The sequence below is a fragment of the Arachis hypogaea genome, chromosome 16, assembly GCF_003086295.3.
Source record: "Arachis hypogaea cultivar Tifrunner chromosome 16, arahy.Tifrunner.gnm2.J5K5, whole genome shotgun sequence".
NCBI classification, from domain to species: domain Eukaryota; kingdom Viridiplantae; phylum Streptophyta; class Magnoliopsida; order Fabales; family Fabaceae; genus Arachis; species Arachis hypogaea.
Genome location: NC_092051.1, coordinates 17,452,065 through 17,478,857, shown reverse-complemented (window position 1 = coordinate 17,478,857; position 26,793 = coordinate 17,452,065). Strand labels below are relative to the sequence as shown.

The following is a 26,793-nucleotide window of genomic DNA, read 5'->3' as shown; positions in this document are numbered from 1 at the left end:
AAAAAATAATTATTGATTGATTTTGTGTAGGTTGTAAATCAAGACATTATAACATTTGATTATTTTACTAGAATTATTTTAAGATTTTTCTATCAATACTTAATTTGTTATTTTTAAAATTTAAAATAATGGTCGCACTAATATACAGATCAAAGTTGTACAGATATACAGATTTTTTTCATTTTATCCGTTGGTTGGAGGCTCTCATCATGGACCTTGTTTGGGCCGAAAAAAAAAAAAAGATGGAACCTATCACTTGGTTCTTCACTTTGATAGTGTACTGACAGGGAACGAAATCCCTAGATTCAGTGCGGAGGACCGCCGTCCCTAACACTCACACTAATAAACTATTCTTACATGCACTGCACGGCTAATATAACTAATATAGTAATATTATTTTTATAATAATAATTAATGACTTAAATAACTAATTAATTATATAACCAAAAATTAAAAATTATATAATATTTAACAACAATAATATTTATTTATTAATTAACACTACGGCTAACTAATATATATATATATATATATATATATATATATATATATATATATATATATATTTGATGGGGTAGCTGGTCAAGAACCCCAAAACAGCAAGCAAAAATTACAAGCCTCTAAGTCTAAAAGAATCATACATGCCAAAAGTTAAAACTGAAATAATATCAGGTGTAGGTGCATTAAAAATGTGGAGACCTATGGGAAGATCATGCCTTTTCTTGGCCATTTTATCTGCAACTGCATTGGCATTTCTTAAGGTGTGATTCCAATCAATATTTTGCACGCGCCTGCTTAGGATCAGGATATCTTGTACAAGAGCTACACAAGGGTGGGAGTTTGGGCATCCTGTTTTAATAACCTGAAGAGCCATAAGAGAGTCAGACTCCACAATAATATTCTGTAAATCATTAGCAACTGCTATTTGGAGACCTTTAATAATTTTCCAAAGTTCAGCATGCATAATGGTACAGTTACCCAAATTACAGGAAAAGGCTTTTATAAACCGTCCCATGTGGTCTCTGAAGATCCCCCCGCAGGAGGCACTATCACATTGGGAGAAGTAGGACCCATCAACATTAATCTTGACATAGTGCTCCTGTGGTTGGTGCCAGCGAATGAGATTTTTTAAACTATTATGATTTCTCTTTGGAAGGTTAGTCTTCTTCATGGCTTTAATAATATCCCTTGTACGTGCTCTAATGTGGCTCGCAGCAATCCTTGGGTCAGTGGCCTTGCCTTCAAAGACCAATTTATTTCGCAACCACCAAAGAGAGGAGGCACCCACTCCAAAGTAGTAAGTCCACTCTGTTTTCCTATTGAGGTTTGAGGTGAGCCATTCTCTCATACTTCCGGTAAAAAAATTCCCAACCTCTCTCGCAAGAATTATAAGCTTCCAAACTTGCTTTGCAAAAGGACAATCGCGAAGAACATGGACAATGGATTCCTCACCCGACTGACATCGAGGACAGCTGGGGTTCAAAGTCATATGCCTCCTGAACCTTTGAGCATTTGTCAAAATGGCATCATTCGCACAAAGCCAAAGAAAGGTGCGAATTCTTTCTGGACCATTCCAGTTCCACGCAAGCTTGAAGATTTGGTTCGAGTGGTTCTGATTGGTGTGAAAGGATTGGTAAGCAGACTTCAGGTTGAACGCCCCATCCGAGGATAAAGCCCAAGCAATCTGATCCTCATTCTTCCAAGGTGATGGTGGAGCCATTGCTAAGACTCGTTGGACAACCTCATCCGGAGCCATTCCCTTAGCTTCCTATCATCCCAATGCCCTAAAATAGAGAGGAAATCATTTAGAGAATTAGGAGAATAATTGCTATCTCTTACCTGAGTAGCATGCTGGTCTATAGTAAAATATATATTAATTATTTTAAATAGGCTAAATATTTCTACACATTAACACATAACTAACGTAATTATAACAAAATTAACTCATTAATTACTCAAAATAGGTTAAATTTATTTAGGAAAAAATCTCACAATTAACCTTCATAATTATTAGTGATGTTTATTATATTTTATATTTATTATAGTCTATCAATATTTTTCTTTTATAATAATTTTTAATTTATATCTAATAAAATTAAATTATTTATAAAAATATAGCATATTTAATAAGTATAAAAATTTTTTGCCTTTTAATTTAGACATATTTATAAAATTATTTATATGCACTTAAATATATCATAAAACAGTGTTTAATTTCAAGTTCATTATCTTCATATCTTTTGTAAGGGGTGTAACTAACCGAATCGGTCCGAAATTTACTGCAAAATCATATCGAATTTTATAGCAGTTGATTCATAAATAGGAAAAGATCGCTCTCTGTCGATTTATTTGACTTAAACGGATTGGTTCGGTTCGGTTCACAATTGGCTCTTTGAAGACCGAACCGAGCCGAACCGAATTAGAAGTGTCATTCAAATTGTCTTAGTTTTCTTTTTTTGTTAGCAATTTTAAACTGTATTCCTTGGTATGTTTTACTGTCGGGTCAAGTTGAAATTGTACATCTCATCGGATGCCATATACTATTGTTATTTTAAGTTACTCAGGGTTTTAAACTTCATTTTATGGTGACTTAAGTTATGATTATTAGGCATAAAAACCCGAAGTAATCGACCGAACTGATCCACTATCGGTTTTGTTCGGTTCGTTGCCCATAACGCAGCAACCCAACCTGTTGCCATCACTTCAGGACCGTACAGGCCGGTTCAGTTGTTTTACGGTCCAAAATAATAATAAACCGACCCAATTACACCCTTACAACTAATATCCTTCTTCAATGACCAAACCTCAGATACAGTTATAGTCACCAATAACACCACGATTTCACTAATTTTGGAGTTTTCTCCCAAACGGTTCGGTTGAACCAATTTTAACCGATTCCTAGAGGTTTTCACATGCTTTGACGGACTTTGACCAGTTCTAACCGAATTTGACCGGTTCTAACCGACTTTGACCGGTTCTGTTCCTTACGCTGTTCCACGATTGCACCATACTAGTTGCGAGTCCGGTCCACCTTTTTTTGCAGTCGAACAGGCCGGTCCGGACCGATTCTTACAACTATGCCGATTCATTTAACCTTTCTTGCCTTCCACCAAAAGCCACGTCGTCTCTTTTCTCCCAGCACTCCTACTCTTCGGTCACATCATCCAACAACGAAGAAAGAAGGAAACGGAAGGTGCAGAAGCTACGGTGGGTTGTAGAACAAAAGGCGTGTTCCCGCATCCATCCAACAAGAAAGGGCTAATACAAAGAGCCTAGTCAGACTAACGTCAGAGCACATCAAAAACTATTTTCCCTCATTTGTGCTGCACCAAGGATCCAAAAAGAAATCTACTAAGTCTCAGGCACAAATCAAGCAATGAGGGAGAAATCAAAGTCAAATCCGGACAGTAGAAGATCTACGGTCCAAATCCAAACTTCAAGCCAAAGCAAAACTCCATGTGCTAGATTCAAGAAACTTGAAAAAAAAAGGATGAGAATCTATGGGTAACATGCATGCAATAGATTTGGATCTCTCTCTCCTCACTGACGAAGTCGCTGCGGCTCTGATGCAACACAACAACACAGTACAGGTTTTGAACTTGCTTCAACCTTGGAGGGTCCAGTCTTCTATAATAACGGTGAACGGCCGACAGTGGACTGCAAGATAGTAAGAATCAAAACCCAGGATTCACATCTCATCGCTGCCTCAGTTGTTTGAGTTCTTCTCCTTCATGGTTCTCATTTGTTATTTTTTTTCTCATTTTGGTCTGTCTGAGTCTCATCAAAATTCTCCAAACATGGTGAGGTTAGTCGGAAACTGCCAATGAGAGATAAAGGACAGTGACTTACACTTGAAGAAAATGTCGTCAGATGTTCCTGATTTTCTTTATACACCTTTCTGTTTTGTTTCATGCTCCTATGGAGATTCCCTTGCAAGTTGGGTTAGCTCTTGGCTGTTGAAAGCTACGACGAGTCCTAGTCAAATTCAAATTTGGTCAGAATCTGGATTAGTCCCAGATAGGATTTGGTAGATCCTATTCAAAACATTGGTGTATGTAATTCAGTGAAAAAGTTATTCAAATTTCATCAGCATTGTGACGGAGACTGAATGTATGCTACATTGCATTTAGTAGCTAAAGCAAGATACATCTAGGTGTAACTTATACTGCTGTATTCCATTTCTGTTTCTGTTGCTGAGACGACAAAAATAAAGTGTCTCTAAACCCAACACGAGACAAAATTAACAAAAATCTCCTAACTTCCTTTGAAAATGCAACAAGTAATATTCAGAAGAAACGGCTGCTGACTGCTAACATACAGCCCCCTCTTCTCTTAAGTACTGATAGCCATCAAAGTTTAATTTTAATACACTGACAATGTCAATATTTTTGTACAGTGGTTCAATTGCATTATTACATTTACATGACTATTCATACTATTAATGTAAAATGTAATTATTTCTCTTGACATATCGCTATATAATTAGATGCACATGAAAAATTATTAATGATAAAATACTATTTTATTCTTTTAGAATTAAATAAAAGGTATTTTCACTATTGTTAATATTAAATTTCAATTCATAATTGCTGACATAATCTTTGAACTTTAGTAATAATTTAATATTTTTTAAATTATTGCTTAACGGAATTTGTTAGTGCTTTAGGAATAAACTAAAATATATATCAATTTTTTAAAATTCAATCATCGAATATTGTTTTTGTATTTTGAAAAATAATTATCAAAGTGTTGTCATATTTTTAAAAATTAAAATTTAATATTTTCATAGGCATGTTTTTAAAATATGTTTCATGTGGCATTTTCATATTGCCTGTTTTCTGTATTAATTTTTTGACTAATCCTTTTCTAATTTTATTTGAATTTTATACAAGAGAAAAAAAAAGATTTTTACAGTTTCAGCTTGTATTTGCAATTAATTATATTCATAATAAGAGAATAACCTGAACTACTTTCAACATGCTGTTTCGTCTTTATTTTTTCCTAGTTCACTCCACTAGCTTTGCATGCATATTGTTTTTGACAGCCTCATATTTCCCCTGAAAGAGAACTTCTTTTCCGGTTTGAATAATGCTACAACTCTTACTCCCTAAACCCATTAACAGCCCATTGCCCATACACCCTTGGTCCAAACTCCTGTCTCCAATCCATATTGACTTGTTGTTACGGGGCCCACTTCCGAAGCCCATTACGAGCTTCCCTCACTCTGGCTAGCTGGTGCGGCTCCTACAACATCCAGCCTCGATAAGGAGTCTGACACCACTGCCAAGCTGCTCCCCATCAAGGATCATCATGCCATTTGTCACTACAACCTTCTCCAAAGGAAAATCTGTATACATTAAATCTGTATGCTATAATTTCCCTTAAAATAATAAATTATGTTACTTCTTTATTCATGTGTAAAATTATTTTTATTTTGGATTCTTTACATTTTTAAATTATAACTCTATTATGTTTATACTCTTGCATATGCTTGAGGATAATAACCTACTTCTTCTCAGTGATACAATGTATGTACTTATAAATAAATAAATTCAATTTTAAAAAGTGGTTCTTGATTATTTAATTGTATTTTATCTCTTTAATTTTTATTTAATTGTCTTTAATATTTTTCATTTATTTGTGAATTCTCTTAAAAAACTATTAATTTAGTATCTAAATTATTTTCAAATTACAATTATTATATTTTCGCACTCAATTCTATCCTATTTAAAAGAAATAACCCAATAAATATCTATTAATGATAACACTCAATTAGTTAGTGTAGTCAGTTAGTTAGTGTTCTAATCAGTTTTAGTGATATATTTTCTGTTAATAGATTTTGCTTTCTATTCTACCTTTGTAGTATAGTTTATATATATATATATATATATAGTACTGGGCAGTGTATTAGAGGACACATTACTTTTACTCTTCAGTAGTAAAAAAGTATCATTCATTTTTTTTCTTTAAGCCTTTTTCTCTGTTTATTCACAATTCTATTTTGTTACTTACCTTCAAGAAACCAGTGCTTTAGTATTCCTTCATGGTATCAAGAGCCTCGTTTTTATATACGATCCATGGCTTCTACTTCTGCTTATTCACATTACTTATTTACCTCATCTTCATCTTCATCTTTTAATTCAGCATTCATTCCACGATCCTTTGATCATCCTATAGGTGACAAGCACAATGAAAACAATCATATGATTTGGCAACAACAGGTTTTGACTATAATTTTTGGGCAAGTTCTTGAAGATCATTGACATCCTAATAGAATGCCCTCATAGTATGCTTCTGAAGATGATCATGCAGCTGGAATTCTTTCACTGGATGTCTGGATTACAAAAGATAGAGGTAAGAAGATTACAATATAATTTCTTGGCTTCTTGCTTTCATGGATGAAATCTTCAAGAACAAAATGATAGGTTGTATTTTTACCTCTGATATCTGGATTAGAATTGAGGATTATTTCTTTAAATCCATTCGATACAAAGTCAAGCAATTGAAATCCCAACTGAAGCTTACAAAGAAGCAAGGTCTTACTGTCGCAGATTATGTCTCAAAAATCAAGAGAATTGTTAATTCTTTAGCCTCTTTGAGATTTTCCCTAACTAGTGATGAACATCTTGATGCTCTCTTAGAAGGTCTCAATGAATATTACCAAAACCTAGTTATTACTGTTTCTACTAAATCAGAGTTTTATTCTTTCCAAGAGGTTGAAACTTCCATTTTGTCTCATGCTGATATGCTTGAAAAATTTTGTAAATCTAAATCTTTTCTTCCTCAAGCACATCTCACCCAATCTGCATTCCCTTCTTCATCTTCGGCTGAAAGAGGTATTGAGGATAGAAGGGGACATAGTAGAAAATTCTTTAGAGGTGGTCGTTCCTTCTTTCTTAACAATAATCACCACAATGTCAAGTTTGTGGCTGTTTAAGTCATATATATCACTTGGTATTATTTTCAGAGATTCAATTAAGAACAACCACTCCCTTCCCAGATCGCACGATTTTTACAATCTAGTGCCTCCTTCTCTTCTGCTTCATCTTTTTCGATTTCAGTAACTCCACCCCGCCATCACCCTCCTTTCATAATCCCTCTTTCTATATGGTCGTGCCATCCTCCGTCTCTTGTCCAGCATGGTTTCTTGATACTGGGACCTCCCATCACATCACTCTTCATCAGTCTAACTTGCTCTTGTGTTTTGAGTATTCGGATGCTCAACAAATTCATGTAGGTAATGGTTCAGGTTTGCATATTAAGCATATTGGTGATTCTTATTTGCATGCCCTTAATTCTAAGACATGGTTTAAATTGCAATTCCTAATTCATGCACCTGATATTACTAAGAATCTTGTGAGTGTCTCTAAATTTGCAAAAGATAATGTAGTATTTTTTTAGTTTCATGATGATTTTTATTTTGTGAAGTGCAAGCACACCAAGAAGATTCTTCTATAAGGTTTTAATATTGGAGGTCTCTACCAATTTTACAATGTTGTTGTTCCAAGACTTCCATCATCCTTTCTACCTGCTTTATTTTCTGTTTCTTCTTCCAATTTTCAATTGTGGCATAAGCGATTTGGACATGCCACAATTAACACTGTTAAATCTGTTCTTTACCAGTGTAATTTGTAATACCCCACCATACTTAATCGTATGCTTAAGTCATAAGACTGAGATAGTAAGGTATTACGACCTCTAAGAATAAAAATATATATAATAATAGAGAAAGAGATACTTAACTAGGAGCCTTGAAAAACGGGTAAAATAAAATCGCAAAATTCAAAAGCGCAACCCTCAGAAAACGTGGTTACTTGCGTGAGAAGAAAACTAAAGTTCAATAATATATATTTACAGATGATACGAGTAGAGGGCCAAGAACACAGCATAACTAGCTCCTGACTCAGCCTGCGAAGCCAAGGCTGGCCGGAGGACATATACGTACATATATATACATAATAATAACCCAAAAGAACATGTTCAAAACTCTAGTTCTCCATAAAACCTCTAAGAGGTACATAAACAAAATATTCTTACATACAAGAGGAGAAACTATACATATATATACATCAAAATAACAAAAAGAGACCCCAAAGTAAACCACTTCGCCGCAGAACCTTCAGACGCCTACCGAGGAGCCGCTCAACCTGCATCTGAAAACAACAACACAGTATGGGGTGAGAACCGGAAGTTCTCAGCATGGTAAAGGTACCACGCATGTAATATATAAGGTCCTAAAACTTAATTTCTAAGCAGAAGCCATAAAAGGGGTAGGTGATCTAAGTATCCTAAACTTACTTACTTACTTTAAACTCTAGCATTAACACCAAACCAATCCACCTTTCCTCCGATCCCCATCATCCATGAATCAGCAGGGACAAACAAACAAATAGTTTCACGCACAAGTAGGAAACAGGTAGTACAAGTAGCAAATATAGCAGTTAGCAGGGTATATATTTAGTTAGGCAATCCCAAATAATACATAGCAGACAAAACAAACAAATGTACATGATGCATGCCTGCCCTATGGCTGTTGATATCAACTGTCGGTTACGTAGCCATCCCGACATGTTCTCAAGCTCAAAAATACATCATGGAAAAAATCCCCAAGCTAACATGAGGAAAGAATTCCCCAAGCTAACATGAGGAAAGAATGCCCCAAGCTCAATAATATCCATGGGATGAATCCCAGGCTGACATGGGAGAAACAACACCCCAAGCTTAATAGTAACCACGGGAAAAAAATCCCAACTGACATGGGGCAACGCCCCAAACTCAATATATTCAATAATTTCTCATAATTATCATTTTCATTCTCGATATTAATTCATGTCTCAATCTCGTCATTCTCCAATTCACTCAACTCATTCAACTCATTGATCCTACATTTTTATTATTCTTGACTAATTAATATCATCAAGTCTCGATTTTTCCTTTCCTTACTCTCTTCCTTCATCTTATCAAATCAAATACTATCTTCTCCAACTATTAGTTATCTTTCTTCATCTCTAAGTTACCACCGTTTAACTTTAAATGTGTTCTAGAGATAATTTACACATTTTTATTTACCTACGTTCATGCATACAGACAAATTTGGACATATAACTTTGTTTAGGTTAACAAATACATACATTTTAATTTTGAATATATATATATATATTCTAGCAAAATGTAATAATGTAAGAAAAAGGTTTTAGAATAGAAAAGAATAAGAGAGATTTTGAGAAGAATTAAAGGAGAAAGATAATTTTATTAAAAAATTTTTAAGAAGAAAATATACAATTACTAATTTTTTGTTTGTCAATTACATTTCTATTAAAATTAGTAGTATCAAAAAATATTTTAAATTTAATATTATCAAGAAAAAATAAAAAAATTATATAAGAACTAATTTGATTAATTTTTAAAATTTTAGGGATGAAAATGATTTAGGTCTAAACTTTCAAGAACTATTTTGATTATAAATAACTTTTTTACATGTCAAGTGACACGTCAACCAATCATCTTGTGACACGTGGCATTAACCTATCACGTCATCATATGCCACGTGGCACTTAACGTGACACATCATCATACAACTGACAGAAGGACTAACGTGACCAAGTCGTGTATCATTCGGAGATGATTTCGATTAATTTTATCTTTTGAGAACCAAAATGGAGATCGAGGTATCTTTCAAAAATAATTTTGGCTATTAACTCTAAAATCTTAATAGTATAAAAAGTTTAAAAATGAGAGAGAATTAAAGGATATAAAAATTAAACTAAATCTCAATAGATACGTTTTCCTACAAAATCGAAAAATTAGTGATTAAAAAATTATTATAATTAAATAATTAAATTTAAAAGCTATTTAAAAGATGATATTTTAAAAAATGAATAGCATTTTTTTAAAAAGTTTTATATTCTTATGAATTATTTTTATGAATTTAAAAAGAAAATAAAAATTAGTAATACCCATCAGGGTTATTCTACCTCTCCACCAACATAGATTTAGTAAATACTAAATATATAAAAATTTGTATTTTAAAATTTAAAATTTAAATTCACTTCTACTTTAATTTTTTTTAATATTTAAATAAAAAGATTTTAACAAAAATCTTTTACAATTATAAAAAGATATAATTTTTTTAAATAATAAAAAATTAGTTAAACAAGCACAATAATGATATGAAAGTAAACAATGATAATTTTGTAGTATAATTTATTTAATTTTATAAAAATTTAAGAGAATAAAATCCCAGTTGTATATTATCAATTTGGTTTTTATTCCAAATTTATATTAAAAGATATTTTAAAAAATATTAAGTGATATATTTATTCTTTATATATGAGTTAAGACTTAAAAGTAAAAAGTAATTAATTTTCATCTTTTTAATTGTAAAACCCTATACAAACAAAACATGATTAGAGTAAACTCTGTATTACTTTGCATTACTTCTTATTATTGGACGACGAATCTGATATTCTCCAATATTATCAACCTTATCTAGGTTCTCACAGTATTTGACGAACATTTCAGTTGTCACAAACAATCTAAATTCCAAACTAAACAGAAACTCTAGCTCCATCCTGTTCATCTCTTGGGTGCTAATTCCCCCTACTTGAGCATAGTAAGCATTGCTAAAATATCTGCAAATATTGCCAAAAATCAATCATCCTATATTTATATATGGTAAAAATTAATGTGCAGTCAACTTGACGTGAAGATGATAGTTAAGAACTATTAAATGATTTGAATTATTTGACTAAATTTTTATTTAACCGCTCTCAATTATTAATTTTACGTGAAATTGACTGTACCTAAGTTTTCACCTTTATATATATTTTATATTTAAATATATAGTATAGGAAACATTTCAAGTGCACCGAGAATACCGGTACTTCAGCTATTTTAACTGTTGATCTGAATTATAAAAAATATATATAATATATATTAATTGAAATCAACTGTTAAAACAATTGGTGCGCCGGTTCTCCCCGGTGCACTTGAAATATTTCCTATAGTATATAATTTTTTTTACACATATAACATGATTGTAATTGTATATGCAAGTTTGGATAAGTAACGGTACGGTACCGATCGTCGACGAATTTGACAGCAACAAGAAGGCTTGTAACGAGGAGGCGGTGAGCATTGAAGGAAGTTAGGTATCCACCATTTTTACTGAAATACCTGTCAATGTATATCTGCGCTATCACAAAACAAGAGGAACTGCACCGTGCATACTTTAAGATGCGCTCCATGTACCGTGTGATGCTCAACTTTGGTGCCTTCGATCCATGGAACACGGTGATATTATTTTCCTTCTTATTATTATTCCTCTTTGATGATATCATCATCACCAATTTGTCATTCTTCTTAATCGATCTCTCCCAAACAGAGGACAGAATAAGCAGAGCACGGGGCATCAAGGTGCCATTTTCTGATGATTCTTCAACTTGTAGTAGTGATTTGTATGTCTCTGATCTCGTAGGCATTATTATTAGTTATTATTGCATAGCTAGTGGTGCATATATATATATACAGACGAATGTTAGGGGTAGCAACTTTTGTGATTTGTAGCCTCAAATAGTTATCAATGATGATTTTAACGGTGTAAGATTGGTTTAAAATTTCATCTAATGACTCACTTTTCTTTGCTAGTTACATGCTAGCTAGAATTTAACAAAATTGCTGTGCCCCTAAGTAATTTTATTAAATTTTGACCCGCATATAACTAGTAAAAAAAAAGTGAGTAATCTCAAATCGTTGAATTAAATCTCATATTATTAAAAACATCATTGATGACTACAAACTACAAAAGTTGTTGGCCTATAAAGAGAGAGAGAGAACGTATCAAATTTTGTTCTAAGGAAAAGTAGTGGTTTATTCTTGTCTTATTTTAGAGATATGACAGACAGGTAGAGGAACGAATATGCATATTTTGCCAAATGTGAAAGCAATTCCATCTGGTTGGGCCATCAAAGCTTTCATTTTCTTTCAAGTATCAATGAATTCTAATCTGTCTGGGTTATGTATTATTCGGGGTGTTGGCAGAAATTTCAAGTTGTCGAGGTGAGATGGTCAAATGTAAATTTGATTTATTTATTTATTGGATAAATTAACTACTAAAATAATACCATATAATTTATACTGCTAACAAAAATAATCTTCAAAAATTTCTAACAACAAATAAATTTTTAAATAATTAAAAAATACGACAAAAATAATCAATATATTATATTTTATAAGAAATTTTTTTTATATTTTGTAAATAACTTATCTATTTGATTCGAATTTTTATGTTAATATGTAAATAAATATTTAGAAAATGCATAAAAAAATATAAAATAAAATTTGATCTCTAGAATTTTTTTATTTTTTTAAATAATTGGTTATTTTCAATAAAAGATAAAAAAATTCACTTAACATAAAATTATCAAATTTTAAGGATGAAAGTATCTTTTTTAATAATATTTGCAAAAAATTTATCAAAATTTTAATTTTTGAATATTTTTAAAAAAATACATTTAATATCTAATTATTTTTGTCACATTTTTAAATATTTTAAAAATTTATTTGTTGTTTGCATCTTTTGAGATTATTTTTATGATTTTATCTGCATTATAAACTTTTGGATATTATTTTAATAATTTGCTCTTATTTATTTAAAACAATTTAATTATTTTGGTGATCATAATTCTTAAATTTATGGTTATTTAATTACTTTATTCGTTCTATAATTTTACTAAATTTACAACTAAATTTTTATTTTTTTTTCTTTTCAATTGGATCTCTATACTATTTTTAATTTTGCAATTATTAGTCTTTACTAATGTAAAAAATATTTGAATTAACGAAATATTTTTTTGTAAATTAAAAATTTCTACAATTAAAAATTTAATTAAATTGATAAGGATAACTTAACCTAAATTTATTTATTAGCAATAGTTTATAGAGTGCATTATCTTTAATTTGGACCTAATTTTATAGTGGTTGGAAGGTACTTTTCGAACCTATTGCTAATACATGCATTTTGAGTTAGTAGTAGATTAACATACATGAACTAATGTGATTATTAATATACCATTTTTTATTTAGCATATATATAGTATTATTAAATGTAATATTAATTAAGATAATAAATGTTTTAATTTTGTAACTAAATAATAGTCCTACGTTTGAGTCCTAAGAATGAAAAAACATTTTATATATAGTATTTGCATATATGAAAAATAATATTTTAAAAGAAAAATGAAAATTGGACATCAAATAATCTCTTATCTCTCTTTTAAATATAGTGTGTATATTAGTATATATATAATATAATACATACTTTTTGAAGTTAATACTAAAAATGACCTAGGGACATCAAAATATTTTAACTATTTAATAAAATTGATTTAACAACCATAATATTAAAAAATTACAAATTACACAAATCAAATCCTTAGTTTCATTTATTTTTTATTTTTTAACCTTAGCTTCTTTTCGTTTTCAAAGGTGCACCCAACTTGTCTTCATGCAAAACTGCCACTTAAAACTTGTTGACTTTATTATAAGCATTAAATATAAATATAAGTGCCACCTTAGAGTAGAGTCCTTTTGTAATTAATAGTTGAACAAAAATGATGACTCCTCCTAGGCACTCTCCTCATTCATCTTCTTTGAAGCAAAAACGTTTCCTAATTTGTCTTTTACTTATCTCCATACCGTCATTGATCATTGTAATAATAATTTCAGCGAAACACCAAAAACCGCCATTAGTTGGCACCGCCTTAAGCGATGATCATAATAATAATAATAATAATGTTCATGAGAAGAAGGGAACAAAACCAGCTTGGTTTGATGTCATAGCAAAAGGCATCAAAGAAGAGAAGATTAAGATAGGCCTAGTTAATATCCAAGACGACGAAGAACTAGTAGGTTCACTTCATCATCACCTTCATCCAAAAGTAGAGACTTTAACTGTGAATTTTGATCATGTGAATGAGAGTTTGAAATGGGAGGAATTGTATCCTGAGTGGATTGATGAAAATGAGAGATGGGGTAAGCCCAAGTGCCCGGAAATGGCAATGGCGGCGGCAAAAGATGATATGAATGTTGTGGTGGCCAGGGTTCCATCATGTGGGGTTAGGGATGTGTTTAGGTTGCAAGTGAATTTGGTGGTGGCGAATTTGGCGGTGGAGAATGGGTGGGTGAGTTGGGTGGAGTTTGATCATAGGGTTGTGTATGTTGTGTTTGTTGGGTCTTCTTCTTCTTGTGGTCCAATGGAAGAGATTTTCAGGTGTGATGATCTTTTGATGCATAATAATAATAATAATAATCATAATCAACAAGGTGGGTATTACTGGGTTTACAAGCCTGATTTGAGAAGCCTCAAGCACAAAACCCTTATGCCTATTGGTTCATGCCAGATTGCACCTGCTTATGCTGAACCAGGTATTAATTACATGAAAATATTTTCATGTGAATAATGTCCTAATTTTAGTTACTTAACTATATAACAATAATTGTGCAAAATGATCGATTTTTAAGTGTGTTTATTCAAAAACTTTGCCTTATACTCATTCTTATTATGGATGTTAGTGTATTCTGAATTGAATAAATGTAAGAGGTATAATTTTTCTTTTTTTGGAATTTATATGTTATTATAAATATTTTACGCACGTATATTTTGTTCTGTGATCATTTTTGCGTTATAATAATAAGATCATAACAATTATTTTAGGTGTACATTAAAATTAATTATCAATTTAAAATATATACTAAAATATAAAATATACATTAAAAATGAGTTAAACTATATATTTATTTATATACAAATATATTATTGTTAATTTTGATAGTTAATTTTAATCTATACCTAACATTTTTGCACTCTAATTAGTAATTACTGCTAAACATATTTTTTGTTTCTCTTCATCATTGAATGTTATTAAGTGATGACTTAAACTAAAGAGGCAACTTTTTTTAGTAAATATTAATTAATAATTTTTTAAAATTTTAAATTTTAAACATTAAAACTTAAATATTAAATTCTATATTTTAAATTTTAATTTTAAATTTTAAATTAAAAAAAGAGTTAAAAAATAATTTAACAATAAAAAAATTGACTAATATTAAATACTTAAAAATTAGTTTTTCTTTATTCTTTCTTAACTATTTATCAAATAGTAATTAGATGCCACTTTTAGATGTTCATAGTTCATACCTCTTTAATTAAATTTGTGCTAGGAATACATTAAATAATAAAAATACAAAAATATTATTTATATATTAAAATCAGTAATTATATATTTTAATTTATTTTTAATATATATTTTATTTTAATTACTAATTTTAATATACATTTAAGATGACCATAAAAAATATATTAACAGTAGATAAAATCCTAATAATTATGGAAGGTTAATCTTTGTGATAATCTCAATTTCCAAATCCGATCAGCGCACAACTTTCATGTTTCAACTACCTTAATTATGAGCTAATAAATATTACATATTAATATTTCATGTGCTAATGTATATTGATAAAATTTATAGAAGAGTGTTAGAAGACTAGTAAATTTTGTAATTTGTAGTCATTAATTAATTATTATTAATATTTTTAATAGTGTGAGATTACATTTAATAGTATAGAATTGTTTACTTTTCTTTTGCTGATTAAGTGCTAGCCAAATTTTAATAAAATTGTTGGCTTCCTAAACTTTTTCAAATTTATATATAATATTCATAATTGCATTAATAATTTAATATATTCATTTAATTAGGGATGCTATTATTTTAATTAAGCTAAACATTTCATCGGTGATTGTCTTGATGAATACTTGGCAATTTAAAATATCAATCAAAGAAAGAAATTTAAAGGTATAATTAAACTAGTACTTGTTTAGTAATTAACCTAGCTAGGGATAAAATCATAAAGTTAAAACAATAGATTGAAAAAAAAAATATTGGGGAAACTAATATTATTTTAACAATCCATCAACACTTTTTTCTCTCTACAATAACAACTTAAATCCTTCACCATGTCATATTTATTGTTTTAATGAATCCGCTAGGGAGCCAATAGAATATTTGTACAATGTGTATAATAGACTATTTATTTGGTCCAATATGAGTTAAAAAATGAACATTCATGATAAAATACTACTAATTTTTCAAACACAATACACCCATACTATCCAAAATAACCATCCGAGTACCAGGATAATAAACATCTGATATCCTACTGAATCAAACATTCCTAAATCTCATTGTACACATTGTACAGATATTTTATTAACGTCTTATATTTTCTCTATTTTAATTTATTCATTTTTTAAATTATTATTAGCTTAAAAAAATAAAAATATATGTCCAGTTAGGTTACGTAAAATTGATAGTTAAAAATCAGTAAAATATATTAAAATATTGAAAAAAATAGTTTGTTAAATGTTAATAAAATCTAAGATGGAAAATTGATGAGTTTCCTTTTAATTTCAGGTAAGGAAATATGGAGATGGAGGCCAGAGAAGAAGCAAAATTCCAGCACTACCCTCAGTCCCAATGCAAGAACAGCCTATGTTACCATTCTTCATTCTTCAGAGCTTTATGTATGTGGTGCAATTTCTCTTGCTCAGAGCATCATTCAAAACCCCGACAAAGATACCCACCGCCTCCACGAAACCAAAGACCTTGTCCTTCTCGCCGACGATTCCATCACCTCCGAATCCTTAACCGCTCTGAAAGCCGCCGGCTGGAACAAGATCAAGCGCATCCAACGCATCCGAAGCCCCTTCGCCAAGAAATCTTCATACAACGAGTGGAACTACAGCAAGCTTCGAATATGGGAACTCACAATGTACGAGAAAATCATCTTCCTAGATTCCGATGTTCTTGTTCTCAAGAGCATACATGGTTTCTTCTATTATCCGCAGTTATCCGCTGCACCCAACGAGAAAGCTATGTTTAATTCCGGGGTCATGGTGATTGAACCGTCACAGTGCATGTTCGAGAACATGTTGGACAAAATTCACAAGGTGAAATCTTATAACGGAGGTGACCAAGGTTTCTTAAATGAAGTCTTCACATGGTGGCATAGGACGCCATCAAAGCTAAACAAGCTTAAAACTTTTAGGTCTAATAATAGTGGGAACCATGATGATGACGATGAGATTCCGGAGGATTTGTACACCATACATTATTTAGGGTTGAAACCGTGGATGTGTTACCGGGACTATGATTGCAACTGGGACAAAGAAGAGTACCGCATGTTTGCTAGTGACTTGGCACACCAAAAATGGTGGCAGGTTTATGATGCCATGCCCAAAGAGTTGCAATCTTACTGTGGGCTTAGCAAGAAGATGGATCAAAGAATTGTAAAGTGGAGAAGGATAGCCATGAATGATAGTACTTTTGATGCCCATTCGAAGATTCAGGTTAAAGATCCTAGAAGGAACAATTATCCTGTGGCTTAGAATTCTAATTGAAGTATAGCAGTATACCTTCATGCTTAGCTTAATTCGACTGCTGTTTTATTGTATCATCAAATTAACTTAATTAGGGTTTGGAGTGAGAAATTGATAAGTGTATGCAAATGGATAGCATAGTTATCAAAATCAAATCGGTAACTATTGAGATAATGAATTATTAGTTTGATCGTCGGATAATTGGTTGAATCCATTAATTCAATCAATGATAATTAACTATTTATATATAGTCTTATTTTTTTATAATATATGAATCATTTTTATTTTATTTTAATAATTCATTAATTGATTTATACACTCATTATATTATTCAATATGTGTTGGAGAAAATTAATATTTACAGATGATATAATTATAAACAACAAAAATATTTTATGATTAATAAAAAAATATTTTTATTTGTTTTTAAGGCAAGTTACGTATATAAATTGTTTAAAAACTAAATTTATCATATTACAATTTTTTAATACAGCATACGAAATTGCAATTTTTTATATCTATAAAATCCGCTACAAGATGTAGTGGTTTCCAATTGAACATAATTCGCTATATGATGTAGCGGTTTACATGAAAACTTATGCTGGGAAGAAATCACTACAGGGTGTAACGATTTCTGAAGAAGTTATGCTGACTAAAAACTGCGAGTGGCTATAGCAGTTTCTGAAGAAGTATTGGTTTGCATAAACCATGGCACACAGTAGCGGTTTATGCATAAAAGAATTGTTTATAAATACCCAATATGAGGCGTTTGTCAAGAAATATAGTGTCATTTTCACAAATGGATAGTGAGGAGAGTTTTTTAACTCTAGTACATTGCTCTGGAAAAATTTAAAAAAACAAAAGATACGGTGTTAAGTTTACTAATAGAGAACCACTGAGTGTCTTTGTCCAATCATCAAATATGTTATCAGAGCTAAAAATTAAATCAGTATGTTGCAAAAGTTGGGGTGTATGGGACAAAGTGGGTAAAGAAATTATTTTACAATATCCCTATTGCCGTTGTGTCAATTGGTGTAAAGTATGAAACATTTGTGTAGGGTCCGATAAAGATATGCAGGTTTTGTTTCATTGTCGGCGAAGTTTTTCGGAAGTGAGAATACACGAGCTGTATGTCAAGTTAGAAGATGGTGTCGACAGTTCTGAGACATCAGCGCTAAATCCTCAGTCGACTATGTTGGGGGGGTGATTCTACCTCGATGCCTGTAGTTGCGCCTGCTTGTCTGTTGGCTGATCCTCCATCTGTTGCAGTTGGGATAGTTAGGTTACCCCCATTTGATTTCTGATATTGCAGGTGAGGGTGAACCGGATCAAGTTGAAAATGCGATGCGAGAGGATGATTCAGACGAAGAGTGTGTTGACATTGTTGGGGATAGTGATAAGGATATCTGGAGCAATCCACCTACACATTAGGGGCCATCAAGTTCTAGCACACAACAACGTCCTCCATATTTTTCAACTTTAAACTTGGAAGCCATTGGCTAACAACTGGACATAGATCCTATCTTTGGGGGTCAAGGATTGCAGGAGGGAACTTTTGCTACGGAATTTCAATTGGCCAATCCTTCTAAAATAAGGAGGAAGCTATGTTGAGTGTAAAGGATTATAGCATTCATCGTAGAGTTGAGTACAGAGTGATAGAGTCAGATCATCTTAAGTACAATGGAAGATGCAAAGAGTTCGGTAAAGATTGCATGTGGTTAATTCGCATCACACTTCGATAATGAAAAAGTACTTAGATTAGAAGGTACAATGAACCTCACACTTGCTTGACTACATCGATTTTAAAGATCATCAACAAGTTGATTATCATGTTATTTATGCGAGGATCTTTTCATTGGTTAGAGCCGATGCTACGGTTACAATAAAAGTGTTGCAGCAAGCTATTGAAGCAACCTATGGATTCAGACCTAGTTACAAGAAGGTCTAAATGACAAAACAGAAGACAATAATACAGATCTATGGAGATTAGAAAGAGTCCTATGACGAGTTGCCTCATTGGATCCTTAGAGTGTAGTCCATCATGGAGTAGGAAATCATTGCGCTGTTGAAGACTTCTCTGGTTAGAGTTGGTGATCAGGTTTAGGGTACCGTGTATTTTCATCATCTTTTCTGGATATTTTCTCTTTGTATTGAGGCATTTCGATATTGCAAGCCGCTAGTTAGTATTGACGGTACTCATTTGTATGGCAAGTATGGCAATACTTTGTTTTTGGCTATCGCGCAAGATGAAAACTCGAATATCTTACCCATTATTTTTGCACTTATGGAAGAGAAAAATGCGGAGTCCTTATCTTTTTTCTGACCAACTTGTAGCAAAATGTGACTCCACAAAAGGATATTTTGATGATCTCTGACAAACACAATGGTTTCAAGGCTGCGCTGCACTGGAGGCTCTTGATAGTAATTAACTACCTCCTCATACATTTCAAGTATTTTGCATTCATCATGTTGCAGCTAATTTCTCTTCCATTCTAATGTTTCTAAGCCTGCATTTTACAGTTTAATTGATCATAATAATCTTGTCCTTCCATCTTTATAAAAAATTGTGATTAATGTCTCTAATTACTCCACTAATTTTAATACCACTAATCATCAAATTATTAATAATTCTACTTCTTCTAACTTAGTTTATGATACTCACAATTCTACTTCTATTGTTGATACTCAAAATTTAGAAAAGAAAATCTTTTTACAAATGACTTAGACGCAATCAGCTATGCAGCCTATTTCTGGTACTCAAATTGTTCTTGATCAAATTGAACAAAATAACTCTCAGATTGGTTTATAAAATCTCACTAAAATCAATAATAATTTAAATAAGGGAAAGTATGAGGAGCCAATGGAATATTTATACAATGTGTACAATGGAGGTTTAGGAAGTATTAGAGATATAATCATTAGTGTTACATTTTCCTATCAGCTGAACCTTTTGGGATGAGTGGTATCATGACATAGTATTAGAGTACTAGATCTGAATCCTTGGTGAACCCTAAAATCAGTTTAAGCTTTTGAGAAGATGTTTATTATCGCTAGTATACTCGAATGGTTATTTTAGATAGTATGGGAGATATTCATTTTGTAACTTAATAGCTCATTGTACACATGCTGCTTTTACTGTTTCTTATTGGAAACAGGCCATGTTTGAAGAATATGAGGCTTTTGTTAACGTTGCAAGTGTGAGGAATGTATGAAGTTAGTCCCACATCAAAGAAAACAAAAAAGAGTGAGAAGTTTATAAGATGAGAGATCCATTAATTTACTATTGTAAAATTTTAGTTGTAAATGGGTTATAAAGTAGTTTGATTTTAACAAGACCTTCTTAAATGGAGATCTTCATCAAATTATTTACATGATGCAATTCATTGGTTTTGAGGACAAGACTGGTTCTCATGTGTGTAAGCTATAATAAATCTCTTTATGGCTTGAAATAAGCACCAACGGAATAATTCTTAAAGTTGAGTTCTATTTTGTACTCTTTTAGTTTTTAAAATATAAAGTCTGATAAATTTTTATTTATTAATAAAGATCCAGGTTCTGTGATATATATATTATGTTATATACACGATCGACATTATAATCACTGGTAATAATGCAACTCAAATCAATGATTTAATCAAGAATTTAGATTCTGTTTTCTCTTTAAAAGATCTTGGAGAGTTAAATTATTTCTTTGGCATTGAAATTCTTCAAAAGCTAATAGACATTGCATTTGTTCCAAACTAAGTATATATCTTAGTTGTTATTAAAATTAGGGATGAAAATTACTAGTCCTATGCCGACGCCTATGGTTTTCTCTCTTCAACTTCTTTCTACGGGGTCTGAAAGCTTTAAAGATCCGAAATTATATAGAGCTATTCTAGAATCTTTGTAACCATTACTCAACTAGATTTGTCTTTTTGTAGTTTTTAAAATAAGTCAATTCATGCAAAATCTTCTGCTATCACATTGGAAAGCAGCAAAAAGAGTTTTAAGATATTTACAAGGTACAAAATATCAAGGTTTGGTGCTGCACAAATCAAATGATTCTAAAATCTATGCCTTTTTTTTTTACTCAAATTGGGCAGTAGACCTTGAAGATAAGAGGTCAGTTTCTGATTATTGTGTATATCTTGGGACTAACTTGATTTTTTTGGTCTTGTAGAAAACAAAAAACTATACGTAGATCATCAACTGATGTAGAATTTAAAAAACTTAACCTCTTGTGAAGCAGAGATAACTTGGTTGAAGAACTTGCTTAAAGAGTTGGATGTTAAGATTGTTATGGCACCAATAATTTTTTGTGACAATATTAGCTTTTTAATGAGATTTTAAGATTAAAGAAGATGCCTGATGAGTGGAGAAAGAGCACCTTGGTACCTATCTACAAGAATAAGGGGATATACAAAGTTGCGAAAACTATAGAGGAATCAAGTTTATGAGTCATACCATGAAGTTATGGGAAATGGTGATAGAATGGAGATTGAGAAAAGAGACACAAGTAACAAAGAATCAATTTGGATTTATGCCAGACAGATCTACCACTGAAGCGATATACCTATTAAGAAGGATGATGGAGAGGTATCGTAGTAATAAAAGGGATCTACATATGGTGTTTATTGATTTGGAAAAAGCGTATGATAGAGTATCAAAGGAGGTCTTATGAAAGGTTTTAGAAAAGAGGAGAGTAAGGATCGCATATATTCGTGCAATTAAAGACATGTATGATGGGGCCATAACTAGTGTGAAGACTCAAGGTGGTGTGACGGAGGAATTTTCTATTGGTATAGGATTACACCAGGGATCATCCTTAAGTCCATACCTTTTCACATTAGTCTTGGAAGTACTCACAGAGCACATCCAAGAGCTTGTGCCATGGTGCATGCTTTTTGCCGATGATATCGTCTTTATGGGAGAGTCAAGGGAAGACCTAAATAAGAAGTTGGAGTTATGGAGAGAAGCTCTAGAAGTGTATGGTCTGCGCATAAGCTATAGCAAGACGGAATATATGGAATGTAAGTTTAGTCTGAGAAGGGAAAACCCTAATATAGAGGTGAAGATTGAAGAAAACATCCTACAAAAAGTTAAAAGTTTTAAGTATATTGGGTGCATCATACAGGATAATGGAGAGATTGAACAAAATGTAAATCATAGGATCCAAGCAGGTTGGTCAAAATGGTGGAGTGCATCTAGTTTTATATGCGACAAATTAAAAAAGTGCCTTTAAAATTTAAAAGTAAATTCTATCGCATTGCTATAAGACCGGCTATGCTTTATGGTACGGAGTGTTGGGCAGTTAAAGGGGAGCACGAACATAAGATGAGTGTGGTAGAGATGAAGATGTTGAGATGGATGAGTGGTCATACGCGATTGGATAAAATAAGGAACGAAGATATAAGGGAGAGAGTTGGAGTAGCACCCATTGTGAAAAAGATGGTTGAATCGCGTCTCAGGTGGTTTGGACATGTGAGAAAAAGACTGATAGAACATCCAGTCAGGAGGGTGGATGAGATGAAAGATGGACAAAGGGTGAAAGGCAGATCAGAGGAAGACCTAAGAAGACCATCCATGAGGTGGTCAAACGAGATCTACATGTAAACGGTCTCTCTATAGACATGATACATAATAGAGCACAATAACGTCATTTGATTCATATAGTCAACCCCATTTAGTAGGACAAAACTTTGTTGTTGTTGTTATTAGTACTGTATGTACTACTCATAACAAACCCAATTTTTTATAATAAAATTAAGTATTTTCAGCGATTAGAGATAAGCTAAATAAGGGTCAGTTACAAGTAGTTCACATTTCTAGGATGGATCAAGCGACGGATTTATTATTCAAGTCACATTACATTGCACTAGATAACTGAACCAAGATATATAGAAGTATCATTTTTTTTTTGTTTTTATTTTATTTTTTATGATTTATAAAACAAAATAAAATTATCTTCTACATAATCCAATACGCAAACCAAATAGTAATTTAATTATAAATTCTAATTTTGTGATTTTATTAATCAAATTAAAAAAATACCATATATTCAATCTCTCTTCTCTAGACCATTAAAACCCTTCATTTAATTTTATACCCACTAAATTAAACACGTATTTATTGAGAAGGACGGCGAGCTTTAACTATTATTAAGTTTAAGCTAGATTACTCGGTCCCAAATTATAAAATTTAGATAAACTATGGCCGTCACTCTTGGTAAAAAAAAAAATAGACATATTAATTTTTACTATTATTTAATAAAATTATAAAAATTATTATGCATTTTCTCAAATTAGAGATAAATAAATTTATGTGAACACTAATTTATCTAATAAAAAATTTAAAAAATTAAATAGCATTTCCTTAATTCTTTTTACCATATATGGCAAATGGCAGGTTGCCATAAAATTATTATTATCATCACTTCTTAGAATGACACGTGCTCAGTGCATCACTAAAAGAGTTAGATAAACTTTGGATTTTTTTTAAAAAAAATTGATTGATTGAATTAAACATTTTTTATAGATATTATCATTGATTAAATTTTCATTTATTGATGATAAAAATTGAGACCTACGGGCCATGGCTTGATGGCTACAAGTGACTTTTATATGAAAATATTTCTAAACAATTGGGAGTAGAAAAAAATATTCTCACTCTTAAATTAGGCATAAATTAATAGATTAAATTGTATTTGTATTTATTTTTTTTTTCGCACATTAAAATTAACACATAGTTGTTCATTATTAAATAAAATATAAAACTCAATATAATTATCACTAAAAATTATATATAAAGGATGCCAACCCTAAAGACAATAGGTTTCCACCACTTGCATTGGATATCTCATCTCTAAAAGAATAGTGAGCTTTAATTTGTTCAGAGTTATAATACAAACATGAAAATAGTCCAACTCGGCCTCATATAACCGAATCCTGCTACGTATATACATGTACAAATCGTGTATGTAGTCAAGTTTTATTCAAATTGGTTATTAGAGAGTAATAACCACTTCATGTTGTGAAGTTGATAGTTGAGAATCATTAGATAAAAATTTAGTCAAATCAATTAAATTATTTACGTGAAATTAATTGCATTTGAATTTCTACCAAATTAATAATAATGTATTGGTTTTGTTAGATAGACAATAATTTTTATAAACAATATAAATAATAAATTTTAAAATTGCTTTAATAAATAAAAATACACTATACCTCTATAAAAATTACAAATAAAAAAAAATTTACTGTATACATAACTACATTATTCACTAAATTCATTGTTCTCCTATACTTTTCTATGCCGTAATTTTGTAGCTGGTAATATCAGTTCATGTGCATGAAACATGTACATATTAATATACACATTATATTTCATTTCCTTTGTCTTGGAGTTCTGATATCATAGAAATCATAAGCTCTTTTGACTAACATATATAGGACATGTTATTAACCTCTCTTCTTATTTGCATGAACACAAACTTCTTATATTCATTTTTTTTTTAACATCAATTTAAGGGGGAAAAAATTCAAAATCTCAAAACATCCGAAGTACGAAGAACTTACAAACCAAACCAAAAACACTATTTAATTAAAACATCAAATTAATTCATTTTTCTTTACTATATAATATAATAGATGGAGCTTAATAATCATTAACCCACTTTATTGTGAGAATTACAAGAAGTTTTGACTAAAATATGAAATACACTATAATAATTTCTCCTTAGTACATACGTGTTTTTTTAATTACTTAGTCAATTAATTCTCTTTCATTATGAACAAGAAGTGGCTAATGATAAAGAAGAAAATGAACAGATTCAAGCCTATAACCTTGAGTTAGACACTGCCAAAGGACTTGGATCAAGAGTTGCATAAGTGAGTAATTCAGTGTTTGACACCAAATGCTTCATTTTCTCTTCATCCAAGGTAACCCAAGCTTCTATACCATCTTTGAACTTAGTATCAATCAAGATTAACATATTCATTAACACTGAATTACTTTCGAAACCAATAGTACTCACCCACATAGGTTTTCCCCATCCAAAATCAAAATCATAGACTCCAAAGTTACACCAACTAGTAATACCTAATCTTTCCAATGCCTCATCACCCTTATTATTAGACCATGTTTCACCGCTAATTTTCCTAAGAGCATTTTCTATGATTGAACTCCCTTCCTCGTCACTTTGCAATCTTGCAACCAAATCCTTATCAACTTGTTCAATTGACTTTTTCAATTTACTCACCAACTCATCCAACCTCAACTCATCATCTTTACTATTACTCATGTGTTCTAAAGGTGTCAACCATAGAAAATTTCCTATAGAATTCTCAGGATGTAGAGACTCTTCCATTCTTCGGCGAAGGTTCAGCGTGTTAATCAGTATAGAAGGCCTTTGAGTTCCAAATTGATCCTTCGACGCAGCCATAAAATACCTCCACAGCAAGGCAGAAACTATTTGAACACGTGTAGGAGGAGTATTAGGATGATTCTTCAATTTTGCCACTACTTGAGCTTTGAGTGTGGCAATAGCAGAATTTTTGAACACAAACCTCCTTGTGACCCATTTTCCTTTCCTAAAAATGGAACCCCATGTTTTTCTTGACAAGTCTCTGAAATGTAAAGTACTTGTAGGGAACAGCGAATTTGTAGCAAAATTTGGTTCTGTCAAAAGTTTTGAATTGTGGTTGCAGCCGATTCTTTCTGTCCATCACTGATCCTATGTAAAAAAGAAAATCCAATTGCAATTCCACCACAATCAAAGACATTAACTTGAATGTTAATCACATGAGCTCCTATCATTGTTTCTTCTTCAAAGTATGGAGTAGTTTTAGTTTGAATAAACTTGTTCAGTGAATTCAAATCAGGCTTTTTTAACAACTTTGAAATAGGACAATTCACTTTTGCTACTACAAGGTTAGCACCTTCATCATTGCAATCAATGGACAAATCATCTTTGATCTTTCCAGCAAAAGGATAGAATTGTGTTAGGATTTCAGATAATGATTGTTTAAATAACTCTAGTCTCTTCGAAAATTCAGAGAGATTTTGTGAGGTGGTGTAGAATAGAATGATCCGTGCATGAGGAAAAGGAACAAATTGATCTAAAAGGGAGTGTTTGAAGGTTCTTAGGTGAGAGGGTGTGGGAGAAGAAGGTCTAATATCTTCTCTAGAGATGATTTCAACTTTAACTTCCATTTTTTAGCTAAAATAATGAGTTCTATATAGCTTTATAAAGAGATTGAGAAGAAAAATTATATTGTAGTTGTGTATTTTGATTTGGTTGATATGTCTCTATATATATAGAGTATTAGAACCCTTTACTTTTTAGAGAAACTTATGATCATCACGTGATCATATTAAAG

The 26,793-nt window shown here is 31.4% G+C and overlaps 3 protein-coding genes across 3 annotated transcripts; 1 reads left to right on the top strand and 2 right to left on the bottom strand.

Moving 5' to 3' along the window:
• Positions 1-10,353: 10,353 nt before the first annotated feature.
• On the bottom strand, positions 10,354-11,840 carry LOC112757979 (cyclin-P3-1-like). The gene is made up of 2 exons (XM_025806529.3): positions 11,080-11,840; positions 10,354-10,631 (listed from the first exon to the last, which is right to left on the bottom strand). The coding sequence occupies exons 1-2, from the start codon at positions 11,478-11,480 to the stop codon at positions 10,424-10,426; spliced, it is 609 nt and encodes a 202-aa protein (XP_025662314.1). The 5' UTR covers positions 11,481-11,840; the 3' UTR covers positions 10,354-10,423.
• Positions 11,841-13,610: 1,770 nt separating this feature from the next.
• LOC112759195 (putative UDP-glucuronate:xylan alpha-glucuronosyltransferase 4) lies at positions 13,611-17,625 on the top strand. Its single transcript, XM_025808012.3, has 2 exons — positions 13,611-14,424; positions 16,470-17,625. The coding sequence occupies exons 1-2, from the start codon at positions 13,611-13,613 to the stop codon at positions 17,441-17,443; spliced, it is 1,788 nt and encodes a 595-aa protein (XP_025663797.2). The 3' UTR covers positions 17,444-17,625.
• A 7,625-nt stretch (positions 17,626-25,250) lies between these two features.
• LOC112756758 (epi-neemfruitin B 7-O-acetyltransferse L7AT-like) lies at positions 25,251-25,856 on the bottom strand. Its single transcript, XM_025805380.1, has one exon. The coding sequence runs from the start codon at positions 25,854-25,856 to the stop codon at positions 25,251-25,253; it is 606 nt and encodes a 201-aa protein (XP_025661165.1).
• Positions 25,857-26,793: the final 937 nt, after the last annotated feature.